At 43.1% G+C, this 26,333-nt stretch overlaps 2 protein-coding genes across 3 annotated transcripts; one reads left to right on the top strand and one right to left on the bottom strand.

Moving 5' to 3' along the window:
- The first annotated feature begins 2,062 nt into the window (after nt 1-2,062).
- Nucleotides 2,063-10,207, top strand: WDR6 (WD repeat domain 6). Its single transcript, XM_075286395.1, has 6 exons — nt 2,063-2,189; nt 3,120-5,502; nt 5,840-5,938; nt 7,621-7,737; nt 8,104-8,219; nt 9,731-10,207. Exons 1-6 carry the CDS (start codon nt 2,114-2,116, stop codon nt 10,183-10,185), a joined length of 3,246 nt encoding a protein of 1,081 aa, XP_075142496.1. The 5' UTR covers nt 2,063-2,113; the 3' UTR covers nt 10,186-10,207.
- Nucleotides 10,208-18,125: 7,918 nt separating this feature from the next.
- On the bottom strand, nt 18,126-24,934 carry DALRD3 (DALR anticodon binding domain containing 3). Of its 2 annotated transcripts, XM_075286398.1 has the most exons (13): nt 24,709-24,934; nt 23,743-24,047; nt 23,220-23,491; nt 22,586-22,644; nt 22,384-22,497; nt 21,383-21,453; nt 20,801-20,859; nt 20,486-20,568; nt 20,041-20,164; nt 19,898-19,956; nt 19,608-19,721; nt 18,637-18,705; nt 18,126-18,555 (listed from the first exon to the last, which is right to left on the bottom strand). In XM_075286398.1, exons 1-13 carry the CDS (start codon nt 24,895-24,897, stop codon nt 18,436-18,438), a joined length of 1,638 nt encoding a protein of 545 aa, XP_075142499.1. In that variant the 5' UTR covers nt 24,898-24,934; the 3' UTR covers nt 18,126-18,435. The 2 variants fall into 2 exon arrangements, with proteins under 2 accessions (XP_075142499.1, XP_075142500.1); XM_075286399.1 differs by lacking the exon at nt 19,608-19,721.
- Between the last annotated feature and the right edge of the window lie 1,399 nt (nt 24,935-26,333).

Below are 26,333 nucleotides of genomic sequence, written 5' to 3'. Positions count from 1 at the left end.
GGGGTGGGGTACTCGACGATGAGGTACTGGAGAGCTAGGGGTCCAAACATCTCTTCTGCTGTCTGTGTCCATGTTACACACTTTAGCACGCCATTATCAAACCTACAAGAACGTGCAATTATACTCATCAGGCAATTGTCCCAATAGTTACTATTATTGCTCCATTACCGCCATATACACGTCCATAAAGGCCACTTCTGGCTGCAAGATCGCAGATTACCGTGACCATCACATGACCCCAATGTTTTTCAATAAGGAACGCATCTTAAAGGGATTGTCCAGCTTCCAATAATCATCTGCAAACACATCCACTGCAGTGCTAAATCCTCACTATTCCCTTGTGCAGACTTTGCTTGGCTCTATAGAAATTGCTCTTCCTCTTATTACTGTTATTTACATGCATTGAATCCGTGGACACACTACATTTCCCATGATTCATCTGCCTGCTCTCACTGTTTGTACTTGCTGCCCTCCATGCTTTACACTGCAGCACTGATTGTCTTTCCACCATCAGGTACCTGCCTCATATACACTAAGGGGGGGGAATGAGCCTCAATAATGACGAGGGGCTGCAGCAAACCTCTAAATAAATGTATTATATAGTACTGGGGCTGTAATTGTGTGTGACATGGTCCTGCAGGTCACGTGTCCACAGCGGCTCATCACCTAGCAACAGCATCTGGGCTTTCGTTCCGTTCTGTAACCACTCGGCCAATCACAGCTCAGCTTACATTTCTGGAGGTTGAAGTATCTTGTTTTATGATTGGGCGGAAGGGATGAGCGGAAGCACGTGACAGACCCGGGCGGAAGTGCAATGTGAAAGGCATGTGTGAGTATGAGAAGCCTGGCAGAACTGTTATGGGGTGGAATTGTTACATTGTATCAGCGTGTGGTAGAAAGCTGTGTCACTGAGATGGAGGAGGAGGAGCAGTGACGGTTATGAGGCAGCTCGTGTCCCTGCACCTCCTCCTTATATGCTAGGCTTGCTGTGACTTGTTGTGCTTCCTCATATACCTGTCAGAATGGCCACTGCAAACTCATCAGTTATACTCAGCTTTGTGTATTGTGTACTAGGTAACCCGGTGCTCCTTGGTAGTTGTGGAACTACAACACCCAGCATGCCCTCTGCCAGGACACTCCCAGCATGCCCTCTTCCAATACACGCTGAAAGTTGTAGCTTTTACACCCCTGAGGAGCCTCAGGTGACATTTACAGTACCACAGATAAATTTCACTAGGATTAGATAAATAAGCCTCATCTCTTTTCATAACAGCGCCACCCCAATCGATAGGTGGTGTGTAGTAGTGCAGCTCAGCACTGTTCATTTTAACGGAACCGAGCTGCAATACCAGACGCAACCATAGAGAGACGTGTCGCTGTATTTGGAGGCTGCCTTATTTATATTTGCTGTACAAGAGTTTGTTGTACCAGTAACTTCAAGGACTGAAAGAGGGACAGAATGTGAGACGTGCTGAGCGCGCTGCTGTGGACTTATATATAGTAAGACTCGCCTCCAGCCCTGCCCACTTCCACAATGGCCCCACCCATGTTCTTAGTGCCCCTACACCAGGGGTAGGGAACGTACGGCTCTCCAGCTGTTGCAAAACTACAACTCCCAGCATGCATACTTGCATTGCTGTTCTTGGAACTCCCATGGAAGTGAATGGAGCATGTTGGGAGTTGTAGTTTCACAGCAGCTGGAGAGCCGAAGGTTCGCTATCCCTGCCCTACACAGTATAACGTCCCTATAGTGGCCCTGACACTGTACTCCCCTACATAATGCCCCTCTGAATATGCCCCCACATTATAATATCCCCCAGCAGTTACACACACACACACACACACACACACACACACACACACACTGAGACACTGGTAGCAGAGACAGGCTGAATAATGAAGCAGGGCGCAGACGGTTCCCTGCTTTGCCATTGTATTGAATGAGTTGAAGCCGGGACTTACCTACCAGGACAGCACTGGGAATCAGGGACTGTCCTGCTGAATCCGGGACCGTTTGGACCTGTGTAGTAATGCGGTTAATGTTTTTTATTCTTAGACTAATGGAGGCACCCGGAGAGAAGACTGTGGCTGTGTCCTTGTGAGGCTTCTGTGAATGACCAAGATGGAGTCGCAGCTTTTGGTGGCTCCCATTACTGCACTGGAGTTTGTGGCTGATCATCTCCTGGCCGGTGAGCTCTAGGGGAGAATATTTGTTTCCATCTCGTTCTTAAAAGGGTTGTTCAGTCCATCAATTTTTTTTTTAATCTTTTTTTTCAGAAAGACAAGAGTGGCTTAAAAAAATATCAGGAGACGTTCACACTACCGTTAATTACTGTTCGTTGCTCTCATCCATCATAGAATGAGAACCACAGACATTAATGTTAGTAGAGTAGCAAATGCAGACAGCGCCCCCTATGTCTGATGTTTGTCTCCAAGAGTTCATGTTAAGAAAACCCATGACTAATGCTTTCTTCTGTCATTTAAGAGTGAATGCAGATGGACATCAGATACAGAGGGCTCTGTCTGCATTTGCCAATCTACTAACATTAAAGGCCCTTGCTCTAATTCTATGAAGGATGAGAGCAACGAACATTAATTACGTTATTGTGAACCTACCTGCCCTAAGTCACACTCACAATCCTGTGCTGCTCCGCACTCCCTACTTATTTCTGCTTCATGGCTCCTCACTCGCTGCAGGGCTGACCTCCTCCTGTTAGGGACTGAATGTATTGAGATGGGACCAGGTAGTAGAGACCAACCGGGACCTGTAAGTGAATGGCCCGAATCTACCATATCAGCGCTCAGATGCGTCACTCAACTTTCCCAGACTACTGAATGACAAGCATGCCTTGTTATGTAGTTACATACCCCCCCCCCCCCTATATTTCTTTGCTATATTCTGGGAAAGCTGAGTAGTAGCCATTGCAGCTCCCACAGATGTTCTTGTCTTTCCTGAGTTTAGAGAGTCCTGAATGGCAAGGCTATGTAATTATATAGTTACATGTCTCATAGCGAATATTGTGTAGTTAGTGAGGTTTGCCATTCAGGAGCCTAGAAAAGCTGGAAGATAACTGCTGTGTAAGTTGTATTAATGACCATAATAACATTCTATCTTCCAGGTGAAGGTCCCGTCCTGACCGTTTATAGTGTAAGAAGCAGCAGTTTGACCCCAGTCAGGCTGAAGGAGAACGTACTCGCAGGTTACACCATCCATGGGATAAAAATCTCCAGTTCAGGAGACTCGGACTCCTCCATCTTGTGTGTGTTTGGTAGTAAAGGTCTCATCGTCCTGAATTTTGGCAGCAGAGATCAGGAAGTAAGCCTGTCCAGAGCCTGTGAGCTCCGAGTTCTGCATGATTGGATTTGGGACGTCCAGTGGCTTGGAGATGGCGTGCAGTCTGCCGCTTACCTTGGCATCGCCTTGGGGCACAATTCAGTAGCGTACTATGACTACAGGAAGGGTAAAGTCCTGAAGGAAATTCACTGCTCGGAAAAATGCATCTTGTACTCTGCTCATTTTGTAGGAAGAACCTGGGAAGATCTGACTCTGATCTCCGGGACAGTGTTCAACCAGCTTGTCATATGGGGAATGTCTGACCAGATCAATGATGAAGGAAGAGTAGCGCCTCGGAGGAGAATAAGTGGGCATAAAGGGGTCATTTTCAGCATATGTTATGATACACTGAAGGGTATTTTGGCTTCTGCCTCTGATGATCGCAGTCTCAGGGTGTGGAACGTGCCCAGTCTTACTGACTACGATCCAGATGTCCAGTGTCTTCTGGTATTGTACGGGCACCAAGCACGAGTGTGGTCAGTCAGACTCCTCCCAGACAACATCATCAGTATTGGGGAGGACTCTGCCTGTATTGTATGGAGCTATGCCGGTGACATTGTCCATAACTTTAAGGGTCACAAAGGTCGAGGCATCAGAGCTGTCGCCGTCCAAGACCAGCTTGGGTTGGTGGCAACCGGTGGAGCAGACTCTGGTATCCGACTTTGGCCAATTAAAGAAAAATCCTTGCCCGCTAGTAACCTTTGTAACATAAATTTTGATTCCTCAAAGTATGCTGGGGCCCCAAAGGCAATAATGTTAGCAGATATAGACTGTCTCATTGTAATGACGGCCTTGGGTTTTGTATGCACCTATAATTTTACCAGCAAGCAATGGACCTTAGTGCTGGAGGATAGGAACTATAAATCGTATGGTCTCCTAGAGGTGGTCAGATTGGGGGACTTCATCCTATGTGCCATTGGTAACATAACCGGCAGCGTTAAGATCTTCTCCCTGTCCTCTGCCCGAACTTGCAAGGAGTTAACGCCCCATGTGGGTAAAGTGCACAGCCTGACGTGGGTTACTTCCTCACCAGACACATGTAGCCTGTTTTCTTCTGGTCCTAACGGGGTAATGGTTTGGCTTGAAGTCACATGTGTTTCTGGAGATATCACATCTGTCATAGAGAAGGGTAGGTTTCTGCTACCTACCTGCAAGCAGAGGTGGCACACCAGCATAGCCCTTGTGCCCCAGGAAGGCTTGATCGTGTGTGGTGACCGCAGAGGATCATTGGTGCTGTTTCCTATGAAGATTCCTTGTGAAAATTTCAAGGCTATCTGTTCATCAGGTGCCAACAACCCTCAAAGTTCTGATACTGGAAACTCACAAGGGCAAGAAGTAGCGCCAATCCATGTTCTCTTTGGCCTTCATGGCAAATTAGGTGTCACGTCAGTTGTATACCATGACGGCTTTGTCTACAGCAGTGGTCGAGATGGATTTTACCGACAGTTGAAAGTGGAAGGGCACCAGTTAGTTATGCTCCGAAAACTCAAGTCTTGTAAGGGGATGGAATGGATCGAAAGTGTGTCCTTCACGCCCAACGGAGACTTACACGTCCTTGGTTTTCATTCCACTGACTTTGTGGTGTGGAGTACGAGAACTAATGAGAAGCTGCTTTGCATCCCTTGCGGTGGAGGGCACAGGTCCTGGAGCTACAAAAAGGAAGGTCCAACAGAAGTCTTCACCTACATCAAATCTGGTGATGTATTCGCCTACCATAGTCAACCAGTGGAAAGAATCCAGAATGTACTAAAGGAACCCTTGCATGGCAGAGAACTGACAAGTGTTAGATATGCTGGGACAGTTAAGAATTCCAGCCAGGAACCTCTTGACATCCTTATTACAAGCAGTGAAGACACCACCATTAGTATATGGGCCTTCAATGGAAATTCCAAACACCTTCATAATCTATCGACTATAAGTGACCATCTCTCCAGTGTGAAAACCTTGGCGCTAGCTAGGACTGCACATCAAGATGGCGTCCTCTCTACCCTGCTGTTCACTGCTGGAGGTCGAGCTCAGATTGAGGTTTATCGGCTGCTGATTCAAGCGAAGGAGGATAATGGCAGCGCGACGTGTCAAGTCGTACACTTAGCGTCTCACAGACTGGACAAGCACTGGGATAGAATCAAGAATAAACACAGGATGCTCAAGATGGATCCAGAAACCAGGTAAGATTCTGGTGCTGTCATCTGCACTGGGTAACCCGCTCTGTCTATATGCATAAATCCTGTATTTGCTATTGACTGCAGCATCTGAGGGGTTAAATGGCCAGGATTAGTCGTCTCCAGTCCCAGCCGTTGCAGCAGAGTATCAGCTATAAAGTAGAGATGACCTCCTCTGCAGATCTTGTGGGCGCAACTCCTGTGACTGCTCCATGTTTGGCATTGACCACATAGCACCACCACTGTAAATGCGGGGTCATTAGCATCAAAGGTTTAACATTTACATAAATTGGTTGCTGTTTTTAACATCCCATTTAAAATACTTTTATTGTTTTCTTGTTAGATACTTGTCCGTCACAACAGTGGATGAGATTCCAGCGAGCATGAACCCTGCGTCCTCCTGCGTGTATCTGGCCGCAGCCTGCAGTGATGGATCTGTAAGGTAGGAATCGTCAATCATATTTCCATCAGTTATTGAGCACTTAAAGGGGTTTCCTGGGACTTATATATTGATGACCTACCCTTAGGATACATCATCAATATAGAATATCCAATACTCGGATCTATACTAGACTGTTGATGTCATCCCATTCATCGGTCATGTGGTACAGCAGCAGCTCAGTCCCATTAAACTGCAATACCAAGCACAGCCTTCAATATATATAGTGCTGTGCTTGGTATACAGTGAAGATGCTGCAGCGCTCACCTGAATGCTGTGGCCTCTTCAGCAAGCTGATCAGCAGGAGTCCCCATTGATCACATATTGCTGACCTGTCCTAAAGATAGGTCATCAATATATAAGGCACGAAAACCCATTTTGGCTGAGGGCACACTATGGCTGTCCCACCCATGCTGGCCATTGACTGTGTGATCTTCAAGGTTATCGCTCATTATATATAATATATACACACACACACCACTTAGATGCATAGGGAAAGAGCTCTGTTAACAAAGAAACCTGTGGGGCACTGCAATAAAAGTAAGCCCTATTTCAGATTTCTAAAAGCACAAAGGTGTTACGCCAATAGCTCTGCTACATCTGAGGGTGTAGCAGAGCTCAGCGTGCACTCAACGCTGCTACATCTGAGACCGGACCAGAATGGAGACTGCTGTGGACTGATCTTAGACTCCGCCTCCTCCGGCAGAACCAGCGTTGATTAGCTGAATGCTGTACTTCTGTATGGCATTCGGCCAATCAACGCTGGTCAATGCATTTCTATGGGAAAAAGTCAGCTCGCGCATATCGCAAGCTGACAGGGATCCCGACCAGATAGAGCCCCAAAGAGCTGGGTGAGTAAAATTCCCCCCTAAATAAAGGTAATCCCTAGCTAACCCTGCCTGTAGATCTGTCCCTGTCTCACAGTCACATAGTTCACAGTCTCATATGACCTGGATATTAAATCCATTATTCGTATAAATTGGAGGTCACCTGATTTAGCCAGCCAATTCCTTTTTCAGATTTTTTTTTCGATGCCTCCATTATCGTAGTTCCTGTCCCACCTCCCCTGCGCAGTTATTGCTGCAAAAAAAGCGCCAGGGAAGGTGAGAGGGGGATCGAATTTTTAGTGTGTTTGCCTCCTGGTATTCGAAAAGAATCGAATACCTCAAATGGCCTCATACTCGATCGAACAGTGTTCGCTCATCTCTGCTTATTACATGTGGTCAGCGAGCGCCCTCTAGTGGCCATTGCAGGCTGTGACACTAGTCCCTGGCTGCTCTTTATGACTACTAGCCTTCTCCAAACCTTAGGTGTACACCATTGCCTAATACTCCCTTGGTATACTGTATATAGCATGGTGTGCAGTGCCCAGCCTCAATCCCTTGTAAAGCATTGCATGCACACTACCGTTTGGATAAGACTGGAGGAGCTGGACGGCGGACTGTGTGACTAGCGGACTGTGTGACTAGCGGACTGTGTGACTAGCGGACTGTGTGACTAGCGGACTGCGTGACTAGCGGACTGTGTACCTGATTTTTCAGTCCCCATGGAGGATTGGGGGCTAATAAACAAATTCAACAACCGCTGCTCTATATCTACTATCGCACGCTACTGCTGTAGTGATGTACAATATCTACTCACTTAATGATGTCTGGCTTACCTGATGGTTTTTACATTTTCTATAGGTTCTTTGCAATGAGTGAGACTTCCGGGCAGATGATATTGGTCGCTGAGTCCTTCTACCATCAGCGCTGTGTACTGAAAGTAGAGACATTTGTCCACTCAGACGGTGACAATTCAAGGTAAAAAGCTCCAAAAAATGTTGAATATCCCAGAACAATGAATATTTGACTTAAAGGGATTGTCTAAATGTATACTGGCAGCTGAAACCCCTGACGATCAGTTGTTATGACCGTGTGTTCCTCCTGCAGTGGCCACTACAGGAGAAATGTGGTATTACATGATATGAATTGGCATCCATGTAATAAATGGGATGTTGAGTCCTCCATAGTGGGTGCCACTCTGACTCTGGCTTATAGCGGGGATCCCAAGCATGGCTCCCCCTTCCCAAATTGGTTTCCTTTTATTCCTGGGACAATTTGGGAATACACATTGTTCCCCGTTCCTCTTTACCATACTCTGATAGATGAATGTGTTTTCCCTCTTAGGGTCATGCTGTGTAGCGCGGCTACTGATGGCCGCATTGCATTCTGGGATATATCTGCTACAATATCATGTGCTGATAGGATGCTGGTGGCGGGACATGCGGATTATCCTCTGCAGGGTAAGTCTGTAGCTGGTGCGTTATTTATGGCGTTGTATATAGAAGGACGTCACTATGTCATATCACATGTTGAATGTATTCTGCAGCCTGCAGTGTAAAGCGTGAAGGTTTTCACTCTGGTTTCCAATTTGACCCCTGTTAATCCTAGCCGACTGAAGTTAGACATTGCTAATAAACCAGATTCAGCAGCAGAAGACCAGGGGGCTTAAAGGGATTGTCCAGGAATGTTCTATATATGTGATCGGTGGAGAACCAACAGGCCGGTCCTTATGGGTAAGCTGTTTAGAGACACCTCTGATGCCCACACTATACAATGCACAGAGCTGGAGGCAGGGGGGTCCAGTCCTCATATAGTGGGTGGACTGCGGCACTGGAACACGTCTCCCATTGTTTTCAGTGGTATCTGAGCTGCAGTTATTCAGGCCATTGCTTCTGGCTCCGTGCAGTGTATAGTTTGGGTGTTGAAAGTGGCCCGAGCAGCTGTTCTATGCCTCGGCCCCCTATTGGACCCTCACAAACTGGTAGTCATGGCCTATCCATATGGTAATGAATTGACAAGTGCTTTGTGAGCGGTCCCCAACACCACCAGTTCTCTGGCTATAGTCAGTAAACCCCGGCCTACACCTGCCCTTTATTCTGAACGTCACCTTGATCTGTAATCCTGCCATGCTTGGGACCGCCCAGGGGGCATAAGTTGGTTTTAACTCATTCAACAAGCACAAAGTCCCCTATCTGGTACTGATATTGGTTTTTAAGACTTAAAGCCTCTGACACACTCCCTTTAAGAGGTTTCCCTGTAGGTCTCTTTGCAGGGGGAGCGGTTAGGAGAGCGCTGCTCCTGAGTACTGTCATTAGTAGCGGCGCTCATTGAGAGGCTCATTACACATTTAGTAGGTGCTGATGGATGTCCCCGGGGTTAGAACAAAAGAGAACATTTGATCCATGATCCATATACAACATTTGGCTGTGATAAGGAGGGGAGGGGGAGGTCGGGGCGTTCTCTAGGATGGACTCCCAATATCTGATCTTGTATATTACAAAAAAAAAAAGTTTAAAGGGGATCTCCACTTTCGACTATCCCTACTTGGAAGAAAGTCCTCTTGACAATAGACTCCCCCCTCCTGGGATCACAGGGATCAGCTGTAAACTGTGGGGGAAACAGTCAGTAAGTGCAAAAGAAACCCTACTATTAACTCCTTCATAGGGTATATGGAAACGGGTTTTCCAACCTGCTGAAGAACTTAAAGGGGTATTCTGCTAATATTTAAGGGCTTGTACCTTTGAGGATCAGGGTTTGGCTCTGCACCCCTATAGCTGCACCCAGTCTCTGACGCAAAGCCTAAGCAGGGCAGAGCTTAACCACTTTGTCACGCTCCGCCCTCCCCATGGACCTGTTTGTGTTCATTTTGTCCGGAGTGTTCCTTTAAGTCGAATTATTACAAAAATGTCAGATACACATGATAAAGATAAAGATTGGATAATGAAATCTAACCAGACTTCTGTTCCTACAGATCTGGGTCCCGTTTGCTTTACGGTCTCGGCCCACCAGTGTGGGATCAACAGTCTCTGTGTCCAGGTGACCAAGGATGGACAATATCTGGTGGCCAGCGGAGGAGATGATAATTCTATCTGTGTGAGTTGGCTGACACTAGACAGTAAGTCTCAAGATAGTCCAAGAGGAGGGATCCGAAGTCTGCGCTCAGTCTCGGCCCACTCGGCCCACGCTGCGCATGTCACCGGCCTGCGCGTCCTCCGAGATGACCTGCTGGTATCCGTGTCTGTGGATCAGCGGCTGACTTTATGGACTCTCGGGGACAGTAGTCTGCATCATGTGGCTACAAGATTCTGCCACGTGGCCGATGTGTCCGAGCTGGACTGTTGGGTACATGATAAAGGGCATTTATGTGTGATCTGCGGGCAAGGGCTGGAGATTGTGAAGTGCGAACACCAGAAAATATCGAAATAATCTACAAATAAATGACAGTGTAAGGAAGAAAATAAAACAATTTTATATTTTTATGAAGTTTTTGGAGTTTATTTTCTTTTTACATTAAACCCTTAACATAAAAATTATACTAAATGTTGACATCCATATTCTTACCCATAGGGGGCAGTAATATATTAGTTATAGTTATATTCTTGTACATAGGATCAGTATTATAGTAGTTATATTCTTGTACATAGGGGGCAGTATTATAGTAGTTATATTCTTGTACATAGGAGGTAGTATTATAGTAGTTATATTCTTGTACATAGGAGGTAGTATTATAGTAGTTATATTCTTGTACATAGGAGGTAGTATTATAGTAGTTATATTCTTGTACATAGGAGTAGTATTATAGTAGTTATATTCTTGTACATAGGAGCAGTATTATAGTAGTTATATTCTTGTACATAGGTGGTAGTATTATAGTAGTTATATTCTTGTACATAGGGGGCAGTATTATAGTAGTTATATTCTTGTACATAGGAGCAGTATTATAGTAGTTATATTCTTGTACATAGGTGGTAGTATTATAGTAGTTATATTCTTGTACATAGGAGGTAGTATTATAGTAGTTATATTCTTGTACATAGGAGTAGTATTATAGTAGTTATATTCTTGTACATAGGAGCAGTATTATAGTAGTTATATTCTTGTACATAGGTGGTAGTATTATAGTAGTTATATTCTTGTACATAGGGGGCAGTATTATAGTAGTTATATTCTTGTACATAGGAGCAGTATTATAGTAGTTATATTCTTGTACATAGGAGCAGTATTATAGTAGTTATATTCTTGTACATAGGAGTAGTATTATAGTAGTTATATTCTTGTACATAGGAGTAGTATTATAGTAGTTATATTCTTGTACATAGGAGCAGTATTATAGTAGTTATATTCTTGTACTTAGGAGTGTATTATAGTAGTTATATTCTTGTACATAGGTGGTAGTATTATAGTAGTTATATTCTTGTACATAGGAGTAGTATTATAGTAGTTATATTCTTGTACATAGGAGGTAGTATTATAGTAGTTATATTCTTGTACATAGGAGGTAGTATTATAGTAGTTATATTCTTGTACATAGGAGGAGTATTATAGTAGTTATATTCTTGTACATAGGAGGTAGTATTATAGTAGTTATATTCTTGTACATAGGAGGTAGTATTATAGTAGTTATATTCTTGTACATAGGAGTAGTATTATAGTAGTTATATTCTTGTACATAGGAGGTAGTATTATAGTAGTTATATTCTTGTACATAGTAGTAGTATTATAGTAGTTATATTCTTGTACATAGTAGTAGTATTATAGTAGTTATATTCTTGTACATAGGAGGTAGTATTATAGTAGTTATATTCTTGTACATAGGAGGTAGTATTATAGTAGTTATATTCTTGTACATAGGGGGCAGTATTATAGTAGTTATATTCTTGTACATAGGAGTAGTATTATAGTAGTTATATTCTTGTACATAGGAGGTAGTATTATAGTAGTTATATTCTTGTACATAGGGGGCAGTATTATAGTAGTTATATTCTTGTACATAGGAGTAGTATTATAGTAGTTATATTCTTGTACATAGGAGGTAGTATTATAGTAGTTAATATTTCAGTAATACTTTTGCACCGGTCAAATTTTGGTTTAATGCATATTGCACATTTTCTGTTAGTACAATAAACCTCATTTCAATCCTGAAATATTACTGTGTCCATCAGTTATTAGATATATCAAACTGAAATGGCTGCTGCAAACACCAAAATATTTAGAACTAAAAATGATTAAGATTAATAGGGGTGCCCAAACTTTTTCATAGGACTGTATATTCTTGTACATAGGAGGAGTATTATAGTAGTTATATTCTTGTACATAGGAGGTAGTATTATAGTAGTTATATTCTTGTACATAGGAGGTAGTATTATAGTAGTTATATTCTTGTACATAGGAGTAGTATTATAGTAGTTATATTCTTGTACATAGGAGGTAGTATTATAGTAGTTATATTCTTGTACATAGTAGTAGTATTATAGTAGTTATATTCTTGTACATAGTAGTAGTATTATAGTAGTTATATTCTTGTACATAGGAGGTAGTATTATAGTAGTTATATTCTTGTACATAGGAGGCAGTATTATAGTAGTTATATACTTGTACATAGGAGCAGTATTATAGTAGTTATATTCTTGTACATAGGAGGTAGTATTATAGTAGTTATATTCTTGTACATAGGAGCAGTATTATAGTAGTTATATTCTTGTACATAGGAGGTAGTATTATAGTAGTTATATTCTTGTACATAGGTGTAGTATTATAGTAGTTATATTCTTGTACATAAGGGGCAGTATTATAGTAGTTATATTCTTGTACATAGAAGTAGTATTATAGTAGTTATATTCTTGTATAAAGGAGGCAGTATTATAGTAGTTATATTCTTTTACATAGGAGTAGTATTATATAACTACTATAATACTGCCTCCTATATACAAGAATATAACTACTATAATACTGCCCCTATGTACAAGAATATAACTACTATAATACTGCCCCCTATGTACAAGAATATAACTACTATAATACTACCTCCTATGTACAAGAATATAACTACTATAATACTGCTCCTATGTACAAGAATAACTACTATAATACTGCCTCCTATATACAAGAATATACAGTCCTATGAAAAAGTTTGGGCACCCCTATTAATCTTAATCATTTTTAGTTCTAAATATTTTGGTGTTTGCAGCAGCCATTTCAGTTTGATATATCTAATAACTGATGGACACAGTAATATTTCAGGATTGAAATGAGGTTTATTGTACTAACAGAAAATGTGCAATATGCATTAAACCAAAATTTGACCGGTGCAAAAGTATTACTGAAATATTACTGTGTCCATCAGTTATTAGATATATCAAACTGAAATGGCTGCTGCAAACACCAAAATATTTAGAACTAAAAATGATTACGATTAATAAGGGTGCCCAAACTTTTTCATAGGACTGTAACTACTATAATACTGCCCCTATGTACAAGAATATAACTACTATAATACTACCTCCTATATACAAGAATATAACTACTGTAATACTACTCCTATGTACAAGAATATAACTACTATAATACTACTCCTATGTACAAGAATATAACTACTATAATACTACCTCCTATATACAAGAATATAACTACTATTCTTGTACATAGGAGTAGTATTATACTAGTTATATTCTTGTACATAGGAGTAGTATTATAGTAGTTATATTCTTGTACATAGGAGCAGTATTATAGTAGTTATATTCTTGTACATAGGAGCAGTATTATAATTAGTTATATTCTTGTACATAGGAGCAGTATTATAGTAGTTATATTCTTGTACATAGGAGTAGTATTATAGTAGTTATATTCTTGTACATAGGAGTAGTATTATAGTAGTTATATTCTTGTACATAGGAGTAGTATTATAGTAGTTATATTCTTGTACATAGGAGGTAGTATTATAGTAGTTATATTCTTGTACATAGGAGCAGTATTATAGTAGTTATATTCTTGTACATAGGAGCAGTATTATAGTAGTTATATTCTTGTACATAGGAGTAGTATTATAGTAGTTATATTCTTGTACATAGGAGCAGTATTATAGTAGTTATATTCTTGTACATAGGAGTAGTATTATAGTAGTTATATTCTTGTACATAGGAGCAGTATTATAGTAGTTATATTCTTGTACATAGGAGCAGTATTATAATTATATTCTTTGTATTAATCACGTTTTATAGGGCTTTACCCTTTCATTCATACACATATTCACACTCAGCATGTATAACACAGTTGATGGAGGTATATATATATATCTCTGTCCTACTCCAGTGTTGACCTTTATAGCTGGAAGGTCCTGAGCGACGACTTCTTTGTTTGTTTGATGTGAATACGATCCTTGGGTTCCCATTCACTGCCTGTTGCTCTCTTGACAGCTTTTATAATAGATACAAATGTGCAATGCCAATGCCGGTCTGAATTATTGAGTATTTGCCACCCATTAAAGGCTAATCTACTCTCAACTCAAGAGCCTTACTGAATAATTCATCTGCACTGATCTGAGTCCTCGGCAGGATCCTCCATGGTTCACCAGTGACACTTGGACAATGAACTTGGATGCCCGTCCCTGCAGATCTGTGGACTAAGGTAAACCATTCTGTGCAATGCTCCAAAAATGCTGAGAAGTTTACCTGGGTCTACTGAGGACCAGAAGCATCTTCTGCAATGCACCAGAATAGCGTCTCCAAGAAACGGAGGTCAGATAAAGGGATCTCTAAGAGGGTGACTGTGATGGTACCGGGTCAGGAGGCTGCAGCAGGTACACGAGCGGCATCGCGGACCCCCAGGCTCTGCCGTCAGACAGAACAGTCGCCAATGTTGCCTCCAAAATGCGGCAGTGATTGGATCAGTGGCAGAGGAAGTCGTCAGGACGGTTCGATATACAAGGTAAGTCAGTTGTTTTTATTTTTTGTATTATGGCTGATGGCGAGTTGGTTCTTGGGATCGATACGTAAAGCAGGGTCGCAACAGATATTGTCACCCTTATATCTCCTACGTCACTGATGCACAATAATCTCATTGTTTTCTCATGTTACCCGCCATGTTTGCTTATTGTTCTGTCCCAGATATCAGCCAACGCCAGATGCCCGGACAACACGTTACCAGAACACGGGGCTGAGAAGGAAAAACCATCCACCTTGCCGTTAATCAGGAAGGGTGCGGGGAAGGTCACAGGTATGGGCTGTACAGGGGACATATGGGCAGGGCGGGCTGTCTGTGCCATGCTTCCATAGGGAGATGTTGGGCTCCCTATTGCAGGTGTTTGGGGCATAGCATTGTATATATACGCCACTATCAAAGCTTTGTCCGCCCCCACCCATATTGTGCTGTTTGAGGGTGTGCCAGGCGTCACCAGCTGTAATCTTCCATCTGCTGCATGAAAAAAAAAAAAAAAATCACGGTCACTTGCCAATACCCATAAATGACAAGTTGAGGTAATGAAAGGTGTGCGTCCGGTACAAAGCCCGGCTTCTGCTGCACTTGGCACATTAAGGGACCTGTCAGTCTCGCCCCGCACTGCGATGGTTTTCATATTGTATGTCAGGGGCGTTACCTGCGCCTGGACTCTGCTACAAATACATGAAAGGTGCCTACACCTGATGCCAGCTGTATACTAATCTATGCCTATCAAATCCATCTATATACACCTGCTCCTTTATACCAGCACTCGGCATGGCGGAGGCTTTAGTAATGGCGCGGCTGCAGCCGGGATTTCAGTTTAATAAATGTGCTAAATAGAGAAGCAAAAGACAAACCAGAGACAAGTTACATAGTGACGGCGGATGACATTGTAGCATTTCCTTGCAACACAATTTCCCATGTAAAAATTCTGTTTCTTAAAGGGATTTTCCAGAATCGTAATATTGATCACCTATACTTAGGGTAAGTCATCAATATCAGATCGGTGAAGATCTAGCACCCAGGTTCCCCACAGATCAGCTCAGCATTTGGGTGAGCACTGCAGCCTTTTCACTCAATACCAAGCACAGCGCCATACATTGTGTAGTGGCCGTGCATGGTATTTCACCTCACTTGAATGGGACTGAGTTATAAATGGACAATTCGTCCAATGAACGTGACAGCACTGGCCTGGAGGGGAAAGTTTGAGCAGCTGGTTCTGCATGCCAGACCCCCAACAATTAGATAGTGATAATCTAAATATTAAAATCCTGGAAAATCCCTTTAAGAAACTGCCTCTCCCAATAAGACTGGAAGTAAATCACGGAATGCTATTTCTCTATACTTAAAGGGGCATGCGAGTGATAAAATGCTGAGCTGTTATTCTTTGTTCTTGGACCTAATATTACTTTATACTCCAGCTGTAAGCATCCGAAATCCCGACAAGAGCGCAGATGTCTCCCCATCTCTGAAGACCCCACAGACCAGGGGCAAGCAGAAGCCTCAGCCCATCCTTACCGGTGATATGACGCCATGGGTCAAAGCATCTCCTTCTGAGACATCGCTGACGTGTTTCCTGCAAAGCATCCCGTCTCCTAAGACATTACCTGACAACATGGCTGACAGCCCCCAAAGTCAGAAGGAGGCGGCCAATGAGGACAGCTGGAGCCTGAAGGCGAATTTCTCTGATCCGCTGCCACTGAAAGACAAGGCTAATGGCAGAGCCAAACTCAAGGGCCGAACCGGAGTAACCAAGAGACGATCCTTCAATAAATTCCATAATATTAAATTACCCCCCGTCCCCGCAGTCACCGAGCTCAACTTCAGCCGCAACTTCAGTTTTTCATTCTTTGAGCTGCCTCAACACCAGAGTCCGCAACACTGGCTGCAACGCCAGAAATACGTGTATATGGTAATGAGACAACTGCAATAAACCGAGAATTACAAGGAGATCTCTGAACTAACTTATAGCTTTCTGTACTTACTGATACACATAGGGGGCGGTATTATAGTAGTTATATTCTTGTACATAGGAGTAGTATTATAGTAGTTATATTCTTGTACATAGGAGTTGTATTATAGTAGTTATATTCTTGTACATAGGAGTAGTATTATAGTAGTTATATTCTTGTACATAGGAGTAGTATTATAGTATTTATATTCTTGTACATAGGAGTAGTATTATAGTAGTTATATTCTTGTACATAGGAGTTGTATTATAGTAGTTATATTCTTGTACATAGGAGTTGTATTATAGTAGTTATATTCTTGTACATAAGAGCAGTATTATAGTAGTTATATTCTTGTACATAGGAGTAGTATTATAGTAGTTATATTCTTGTACATAGGAGGTAGTATTATAGTAGTTATATTCTTGTACATAGGAGGTAGTATTATAGTAGTTATATTCTTGTACATAGGAGTAGTATTATAGTAGTTATATTCTTGTACATAGGAGGTAGTATTATAGTAGTTATATTCTTGTACATAGGAGTAGTATTATAGTAGTTATATTCTTGTACATAGGAGGTAGTATTATAGTAGTTATATTCTTGTATATAGGAGATAGTATTATAGTAGTTATATTCTTGTACATAGGAGTAGTATTATAGTAGTTATATTCTTGTACATAAGAGCAGTATTATAGTAGTTATATTGTTGTACATAGGAGGTAGTATTATAGTAGTTATATTCTTGTACATAGGAGTTGTATTATAGTAGTTATATTCTTGTACATAAGAGCAGTATTATAGTAGTTATATTCTTGTACATAGGAGTTGTATTATAGTAGTTATATTCTTGTACATAGGAGGTAGTATTATAGTAGTTATATTCTTGTACATAGGAGTATTATTATAGTAATTATATTCTTGTACATAGGAGTAGTATTATAGTAGTTATATTCTTGTACATAGGAGTAGTATTATAGTAGTTATATTCTTGTACATAGGAGCAGTATTATAGTAGTTATATTCTTGTACATAGGAGTAGTATTATAGTAGTTATATTCTTGTACATAGGAGTAGTATTATAGTAGTTATATTCTTGTACATAGGAGCAGTATTATAGTAGTTATATTCTTGTACATAGGAGCAGTATTATAGTAGTTATATTCTTGTACATAGGAGGTAGTATTATAGTAGTTATATTCTTGTATATTGGAGGTGGTGATAAGTGTGTATCACATTGAAACCAATAGGGAAAAAAGCAGCCCATTCATTTCAATGGGGAGAGCACATATGCCGTCTCTCATTGAAATGAATGGGATCTGCTTTATACGCGCTGATTCTGAACTTGTTTTAATGTTCAGAATCAGTCCGCGTATACTCAGTGTGAATGCACCCTTATAGTAAGTAAAATCTCAATACATGTAAATGCAATTCATTATTATATTTTATGTAATATGTTTCACTGGTATTAATATACAAGATTAACTTAGAAGATTGGATCACAATTTGCTCTGTAAAAAAATATTGACATTTTTATCTGTAGATCTGTCTCTCAGATCAGTCAGGATCTTCATTTGCTCCTCAGGAGATTGGACAATGGGGTAATGTGATGGGTGTAGTTGGTTATGTCGTCTCCTCCAGTGTCTGTGTCAGGCCATCCCTCTTTATTGCTCCTCCTGATATCCTCAGTCCTCATGTAAGTGTCCACGCTTAGGCCGTGACCAGTTCAGAGTTCATGTAGCGCACCAGTCTCATTCTCTCTCATACTGTGCGGGACCCTCCAGGGACCATTTTATATCTGAGTCAATGGTCTAACATGCAACGTCTTCAGCGCAGAATGCAGCACAGTCTGAACGGCTTTCATCAGCTGCAGGCGAGCAAACATCTGACCGAAGAGATGAGGTAATGGCTCCTGCAAGATCAAATATGTAGCTGAGTTAGAGAGACAGAAACCCCCCAATACCCTCTTATAAAGCCGAGTGCTCTAACTCACCCCGAGGACGTGCACTCTGTTGTAATAACAGCTGAAATCCATACTGAGACTGACCAGGAACTTACAGACCTGAAATGCAACCAATATAGTCATATACAGACACAGCAGACACGGCTAGAAGTGGAGGGGTCTAATATCGGGGCTCCAGACTGTCAGGCCATCCCTATCTCAGCCCCCATGATAGGAGACTTAGATTTGTAATCATACAGCTTTAGGGATGTCTAATGTTGTGGTGTCCAAACTCCCAGCATGTATGATACAACCGATAGGCCTTGCCATCACTTTTCCCTATAAACCAGTCAGGGCAGTGTACGGCTCCCATAGACAATGATGGGAGTTATACATGGCAAAATATTTTTGACAACCAGTGCAAGTTAAACTTGTGTCCCAGGCAGATAAGAGTCGCCCCCTACTGGTCATGTGTTACCTGCGATTGGCAAATATGCCACACATGGCCAGTGGAGGGGGATTCCTATATGCATCATGTCTAGGTCACAATAATGGACCCTTCTCCCAATATTAGAATCCAGGGTATTAGTTGCAGAGGTTGTGCCATTACAGACACTTAGCCGTATCCAAAGGATTGCTGAAGGCCTGACTGCTGGGACCCCCAGCGATGAGGAGAACAGGGGCCTGAAAGACCCCTAAGGCCTCCTTGTGAATGTTGCACCAGTGCACGTGTGTGGCTCGTGCTGCAATCACTTCAATAGGATGGCCATCTCTAGCAGCCATATTGAAGTGAATGGAGGGCTGGTCATGCAACGACACTGGCGTCTTATTCACAAGGGGGACCTTCAGGTCCATGTTCACCAGCATCCCAGCAATCCTGAGGAAGGGGATAAGTGTCTGTAATGGCACAACCTGTTATACAGAATATACAGGTATAGCAGAGCTAAATTAGTTATATTAATCTGCCTGCATTTGGTAATGTCTCAGTCTTTGTCCTCACACCAGCCCAGGAGATATCTTACCGCCTCGGTGTTGGCTGTGACCCGGATCCTGGGGGAGGCCGCTGACATCTGTCCTGACTGGCTGAGGACCTCTGGGAACATCATGATATAATTAAAGAGAAGGAGCCATTCTCCCTGTATGAGGAAGCAGAAGCCGTGAGCGAGCCCTAATAGGCAGCCATCCAAAAGCGAACATGATCTCCCCTCCAGTGTCCAAGAAATAGACAGTAATACTGATAATACACAGCAGGGGGCACTGCTCTCCATAACCATCTGATACAAGTCCTATAAAACATGGAGCGCGGTCTCACCTCCTCACGTAGACTGGAATAGTTCAGCTCTCCAGCCGGCACGAAATCTGGGTATATACCTGCAGAAACAAGACTAATATTCACCACCCTGTATATCGGCAGGACCCCTTGTCGGTGCCCCTGCTGCCCACAAGTAGCTGTACCTTGACCGACAGCGCTGTTATAACTGTCAAACATGGTGGCCAGCCGAGCGCAGTTGTACATCACAAACGCTCCACTTTTCGTTCCCTTGGTTGTGATGTTTTCCTCCTCCAAGTTCAGATTCACCTTAAAGAGAAAAAAGAAGAGACATGAGTCCACAAAGACTAAAAAGCAACCCTTGTTGTCTCCAGGGTGTGTAGACTTATGCAACCCCTTCTTATTGGTCCACACCTAAAATAAAAAAAATGAAGGAACTTTGCAAATAGACATGGTGTGAGTATACAGCACCTATACAGATCTATGTGTCTTCATGGTTACAGACTACAGACACTGCGTAGTCTGATCCTAGTTGGGTTACACCGCCAGTGGTTTCTCTACAACTCCCAGCATGCCCTGACAGCAGTAGGACGCCGCTACTAGATATACACGTGTGCGGGAGAACATTACCTGGGAGCGATGAGGAGTCGCCATCAACTCAAACTTGACCGCGGCCGAGGTCAGAGAGGTAATAATGTCATCCCAGCTCTCACCTGGACATGAAGCAAGCACATGATGACATCATAGCACATAATCTCAGCAACATATGACATCATCAGTAAATAACACATGGTAAGTGAGGGCCACACGTCTGCCTGAGGCTGTACTACTGAGAGATGACGTGATGGCATCATGTCAGGTGCAGTGTTGTCAGAGGGACCCTGTATACCCTATACATTGCACGGATATGTGTCTTTACATAGAGGACTATACAAAGTCTACAACCTTTAACACTTTCTCCGTATTTCATTACCGAGGCCTCCAGCATCTGAGATTTCCGGAGTCTGTGTAAGAAAAGGAGCAAAGAGGAAATGCAGTGAGATCCGATCTCCCCATGTTGGTAAATACAGTGATGTGCAGCCCTGACCAGGTTATGGAGCCCCACTCCACTGTGCCCCTATATAAATGCCTAAAAGAAACTTCACTTTATGTTGCCACCACTAGTGGGCGCTCTGTAGACATCTCTATATAACCTAATATATAGAGAAGTGTATACCCCTGCTGCAACAGCTGCATAAGGAAACTACTGCTGGCACGAGTATACGAGATTACACAGTATAATAGGCTTTCCATGGGCGACTGGACAGGGTTTCAGACACACGCGGCTGCCACAAGTTCAGCTTGTAACCATAACAGTCTATGGGTCTGTAAGTGAATTTCTATGTGGCAGATTTGTCTCCAGGGCCTGCAGAACTCTATGTGCTTGCTGCCAAAGCAACTTCACTCCTTTCATTTGCACAAACGTCTCCAAAAAATCTGGCGAGTGTGAACATCCCCTTACTGAGACCGAAATTATTACACACTTACTGAAAGTACTGAGAGCAAGCGACGGGCGATGTGGAGTTCAGAACTTTCACCGGGCCACATATCAGATGTTTCTGCAAAACAAACACCCGAAAAGCATCACATCTGTTATATACAAGGACAAATGAAACCCCAATTTCCCCCCTAAACTACATCCAACCTAATCTAAAGGAGCAGAGCTGCAATGTAAAGCAACTTTATGGAGTCTGTTCATCTAAACAAGCATAGCCGCACGCTCTATCCTCCATGCTTTACACTGCAGCAGCCTAAGTCTCTGCATACAGTCTGCATTCCCAAAATGTATCAGGTCCTTGGGGTATTAGCTGATCTGGCCTGTGTACTACAGTATTATACAGGGCTGGAGATGACGCAGGAAGCTGAGCCCCGGTAATCTCAGAGCAGGATCAGGAGCTGCAACTGCAGGAAGTGTCCGATCCCACAGCTCATATTAACCCTGTGCAGACAGGCTCATCACATCTATGCAGACCCCATATAATGCTGAAGATCAGGGCCTGAGGATACTCAGCTGTGGAGGAACTACAATACCCAGCATGACAACAACTGGCATAGCTATTGCAGCTAAACCCTTGTATTTGAAGGGGTTGTACAGGATCACAAAGATGGGGCTGCTTTCAGCCACCTCCCACCCCTACATGTGGTGTCATGTAGGATAGGTCATCATTATTAGATGGGAGAAGGTCTGACACCTGGGACCCCCAAAGATCAGCTGCTGGAGGCTACTTCCACTCCACAGGCCAATGACGTCACATTCATTGACCAAATGGCCTGTTTGCAGCTCAGTCCCATTCAAGGGAATGTAGCTGAGTCACAATACCAAACATGGCCACTACACAACATACAGTGCTGTGCTTGGTATTCAGTGAAGGGGCCGCATCACTCACCCAAATGCTGCAGCCTCTTCAGTCTATGGAGTCTTGAGAGTCGGACCCCCGCCCATCTGATACTAATGACCTATCCTTTCAGATTCTAGCTCTGGTTAGTACCTGAGTGACATCTCCAGTGCAGGGGGCCATCAGCCTCCAGAGAAGGTCCAGCTTCTGTTGGTGGAACTCCTCCTCACAGCTGACAATGTGCAGCACCATACAGGGGGACCCCGGCTGTAAATGTACATAGATCCTGGTTATAGGGACATTCAGAGCTTAGAGAATCCAACTGTATCTATCAGTAGCCGATGCCATCGCTTACCTCGGCCTCCTGGACTGATCGCTGCAGGCTCGCCACCTGTCTCAGATCATCTTCATTCACTAGGTAAGAAAACGATTAAAGGTGAAGGGATTTACTTTAAGACAATAAGAGGGGTCATTTTTATTTATTCCTTTACCCTTGGGCAACCAAGACCCTGTCACTGTACTAACCACAGCATACAGGAACACCCCACAAGCCCTGCCAATTTGACAATGCTCTGACCTAGTGGACACCTTCACAATTTGGTTCTTGTCACAATCATGCAAATCCTTACACCTTTCGTACTTAGAACTCATGACCAACTGCCAAATATCCGACCTCTTGTCATGAGATAATCAGTGTTAGTCACTTATTCTAATGTTATGGCTGACCGCTGTATTCATCTGCTCAGGAAGGCAGGCGATGCAATACCCTCACATGGCCAGCAGATGTCAGGATTGTATATAGTTCTCTAATAAGTAATCAAACTCAATACAGACTGCACCAAAGCAGTGACACCTACTGACGGTGACGGGTTACTGCAGCCATTGCAGCTCATGAAAAAATCTGATTGATAAAATAATATTGATTTGATACAAAATGGGAGTCACTTTTGGCCACTCCTTCAGGCTTTGTTGACCTGACATTGATTTACCAAGGAAGAAATCTAGGTTTGGGTCATATCCTTGCAGGCATAGGTTGTGCTTCTCTGCGAAAGTTTTAAGCTGCACACTGAATAGACCCGGTGACGGTGCAGAATCCACATCTCTGCTATTTTCAACGCAGTCTCTTAGGAAGTCCTTAAAATGTGCAACAGTCTCTTCTAGAGATGATACATCGACAGTACAAGGCCAGGAGATCCCCAGCTGACTCAGGAATTCTTCCACCTCCTTGCAGACTCCTGCGGGGACCCGGTAAACTTGTTTTCTAGCAAAGCAAAAAAAAGAAAAGAAAAGAAAATAATTAGTTTCTCTACATTCACATCCAAAGCTGCATTCAGAATTTAGACGGATGTCATTTAAAATCTGTCAAGACAACTATAAGGCCTGGAGAATACACTACATCTCCGACAATACAATACAGCAGAGCAGACAATGAATCAACTAGTTTTTCATCCTGCAGATAGAGAACACTGAATACAGCTTTAGTTGTGACTAGAGTATAAGGGATTTACTGACCCCTTCAATGTGAGAACTTCAGCCAGGTGATCGGCCAAGAGCGCAGCCCTCAGGTCACTTAGTCTCAGTGTGTCCAGGGTTCCAGCGCTGTGCAGCGGCGCACAGTTCAGGATGACAACGTCCAGACCGTCGTCTGCAGAGGGAAGGGGTTTCAGATATGGAGTGAAGTCTCTGAGCACACGATGGAAAACTGCAGGTCTGTCCAACTGAACAACAAGTCCAGCCTCAGACTGCAGACAGGTCTTCACCGGGGGGAGGCCGGGGGCGTCCAGGGAAATCACCTTCTGGATCAGGTCTGCTGGGACCTGCAAACACAAAGGATAGGTTTAGATACAGCAGCTAGGAAGCAGACAGCATCATATATGATAGGCTAAGATACAGTGGCTCAGCAACAGACGGTATTGTACATGATAAGCTTAGATACAGAAGCAGACTGTATCTCATATGGTAAGAGGCCATACATGGCTCAGCAGACAGTATCAGAGATGACAGGCTTAGATACAGCCGCAAACCATCAGACAGTCTCATACATGGCAGACTCATAGGCTAGGTCTGGTTACAATGCCTCTTCAGATATATCGGGCTTAGATACCCCAATTCGGCAGTCCCGCTGCACTTGGACCTGATATAATACTGACTTTCCACGACATGCTGGGTATTGTAGTGCTGTGCGGTTGTCAGGATATACAATGTGACGTGCAGTTTTATACAATCCGCTGCTGTCGTATGTCCGTCACCCTCCATAGAAGTTAAAGGAAATTTTATGCAAAAGCGAAAAACAATACGCCACATTTTACAGTAAAAGCTGCAAAGCAGAAATCGCATCATGTGACTTAGTTCATGTGACAATTTGAGGCATTTCTATTCACCATATAACCGCCAGCATGCTGGTACTTGTAGTCCCTCGGCTATTTCTGAGCCACCTCTAAGTCCATTACACCCCCATGCCCTGCACCCTCCTTGCACCTCTCCGTCCGGGAAGCTTTTCTTCAGGGCTCCTCTGGGCACCAGGAAGTCTCTGCTCCTCAGGTTCTTCTGGCTGCTTTCTTTGTACCACACAGTAGAGGGCGCACAGGAGCCCTGCAGTGCGTTATTCAGTAGTCGCAGGGCCTCAGATATCCATACCGGTGCGGTGCCGCAGGGCTCAGCCTCCATGTCGGAATGTAAAGTATCGGAACCTTCCTGCGCTTCCTTGTTGTCAGACGGAAGACAATCGCTCTAGAACCAAAGGCGACCCGTCGCAGGATGTGACGTCAGTAAGTGGCGTGTGGCTGAAGGAGCCATCTTGGTTGTGGCAAACAGTTCATTCTGAGTGCTGGTGTGTATTGGATCAGGGAGACAGTACATGGATGTGCAGGATATGGGGCATTGGGGCATCTTCATGGTAGATATATATGGACTCCACAATGTTCTGGAATATTCTAAGGTTATTGTTATAGAAACAAACTTGTCTTGTCCATAGGATGTGCACCATGTGTAATTGTAGGGGTTACAAATCCCTCATTACAGTATTATACCCCGCACATGCTCAGTGGGGGCGCCTCTGCCATGTTCTGTGGGTACAAGTGAGATGCCGCGTGGGCTAATGTGTAGCTACTGCACCAGGATAGTCGCCATTCCCTCTGACAAGAACTGGGTCGCCCCAAGATATCTCTCAGGCTGATGTGGAACGATTTCAAATGCACCAAAATGCCCCCCCCCCCCCCCCTCCTGTACCTGCGCCATGTGCTGGTGCCACCCCCTGGCCAAGCACTAAATCCTTATTCCACTGATAGCGATATTATGGGCCGATCGTACGTTATTCCTCCAGTGACAGTGAGTGACGTCATTTCGGACCCGGAGGGCCAGATTTGGCCGTAACCATATGGTTATGTAGCGTGTGTAATGCATCCAGTGTACAGTGCATGTAGTGTCTGCAGATTTAGATGTAGAAGGGGGTTTATACCCCTAAACCACTGCCATAATCATCTGAATTGTTCACTACCGTGAATTGTGTTCGATTCTGAGTCTGTTTACTTTCCTAGTTCTTGGTCTCTACCGGAATCACCGCCATCATGTTGTCAGCATTAGGACAATCTATACAAAGCTGAAGAACAACACGAAAGAGAAGAGAGCAAGTATGAAATCCCAAATCTTTCCTTTTGTTTCCATTGACACACAAGCCTCTATCATATACTTACTATACATAATGGGGATATATATATGATATATATACAGTATATATATATATATATATATATATATATATATATATATATATATATGTATATATAGGCGCCATATCAAGAATCATGCTCTGTAGAAGGAAAGTTATTCTTAGGTTGGGTTTGGGTCCCTAAGATCAGATCCACCAATCAGTGTCTGCAGAAACTAAATATACGCCGTCATATTCATTACTGTGAGAAAGTTATAGACTCCAGCTTCATAATGAGTTGACCAATTATTACTATAAAATATTGTAAGTCTCCGCACACTTATATGGTGGTCTCTCCCTATGGAGTGACGATATCCCCTTAACCCTGTCTAAGCCTCTCACCTCTACCAGGTTAGTCTTCTCTGTCTGGCTGACGAGATGCAATAACATCGAAACG

The sequence above is a fragment of the Leptodactylus fuscus genome, chromosome 9 (genome assembly GCF_031893055.1).
Source record: "Leptodactylus fuscus isolate aLepFus1 chromosome 9, aLepFus1.hap2, whole genome shotgun sequence".
Lineage (NCBI taxonomy): Eukaryota > Metazoa > Chordata > Amphibia > Anura > Leptodactylidae > Leptodactylus > Leptodactylus fuscus.
Note: the sequence above shows the minus strand (reverse complement) of the source record. Positions and strands in the feature narration are given on the sequence as shown.

Excerpts from the sequence above, each read along its gene's own strand:
- WDR6 (XM_075286395.1), top strand. The coding sequence starts at position 2,114 with ATGACCAAGATGGAGTCGCAGCTTTTGGTGGCTCCCATTACTGCACTG. Across the intron at positions 5,503-5,839 it reads AAGATGGATCCAGAAACCAG|ATACTTGTCCGTCACAACAG; the intron begins GTAAGATTCTGG and ends TTTTCTTGTTAG. Across the intron at positions 8,220-9,730 it reads TGCGGATTATCCTCTGCAGG|ATCTGGGTCCCGTTTGCTTT; the intron begins GTAAGTCTGTAG and ends CTGTTCCTACAG.
- DALRD3 (XM_075286398.1), bottom strand. The coding sequence starts at position 24,897 with ATGGAGGCTGAGCCCTGCGGCACCGCACCGGTATGGATATCTGAGGCC. Across the intron at positions 20,569-20,800 it reads ATACGGAGAAAGTGTTAAAG|GTGAGAGCTGGGATGACATT; the intron begins GTTGTAGACTTT and ends CTTCATGTCCAG. Across the intron at positions 19,957-20,040 it reads TAACAGCGCTGTCGGTCAAG|GTATATACCCAGATTTCGTG; the intron begins GTACAGCTACTT and ends TTGTTTCTGCAG.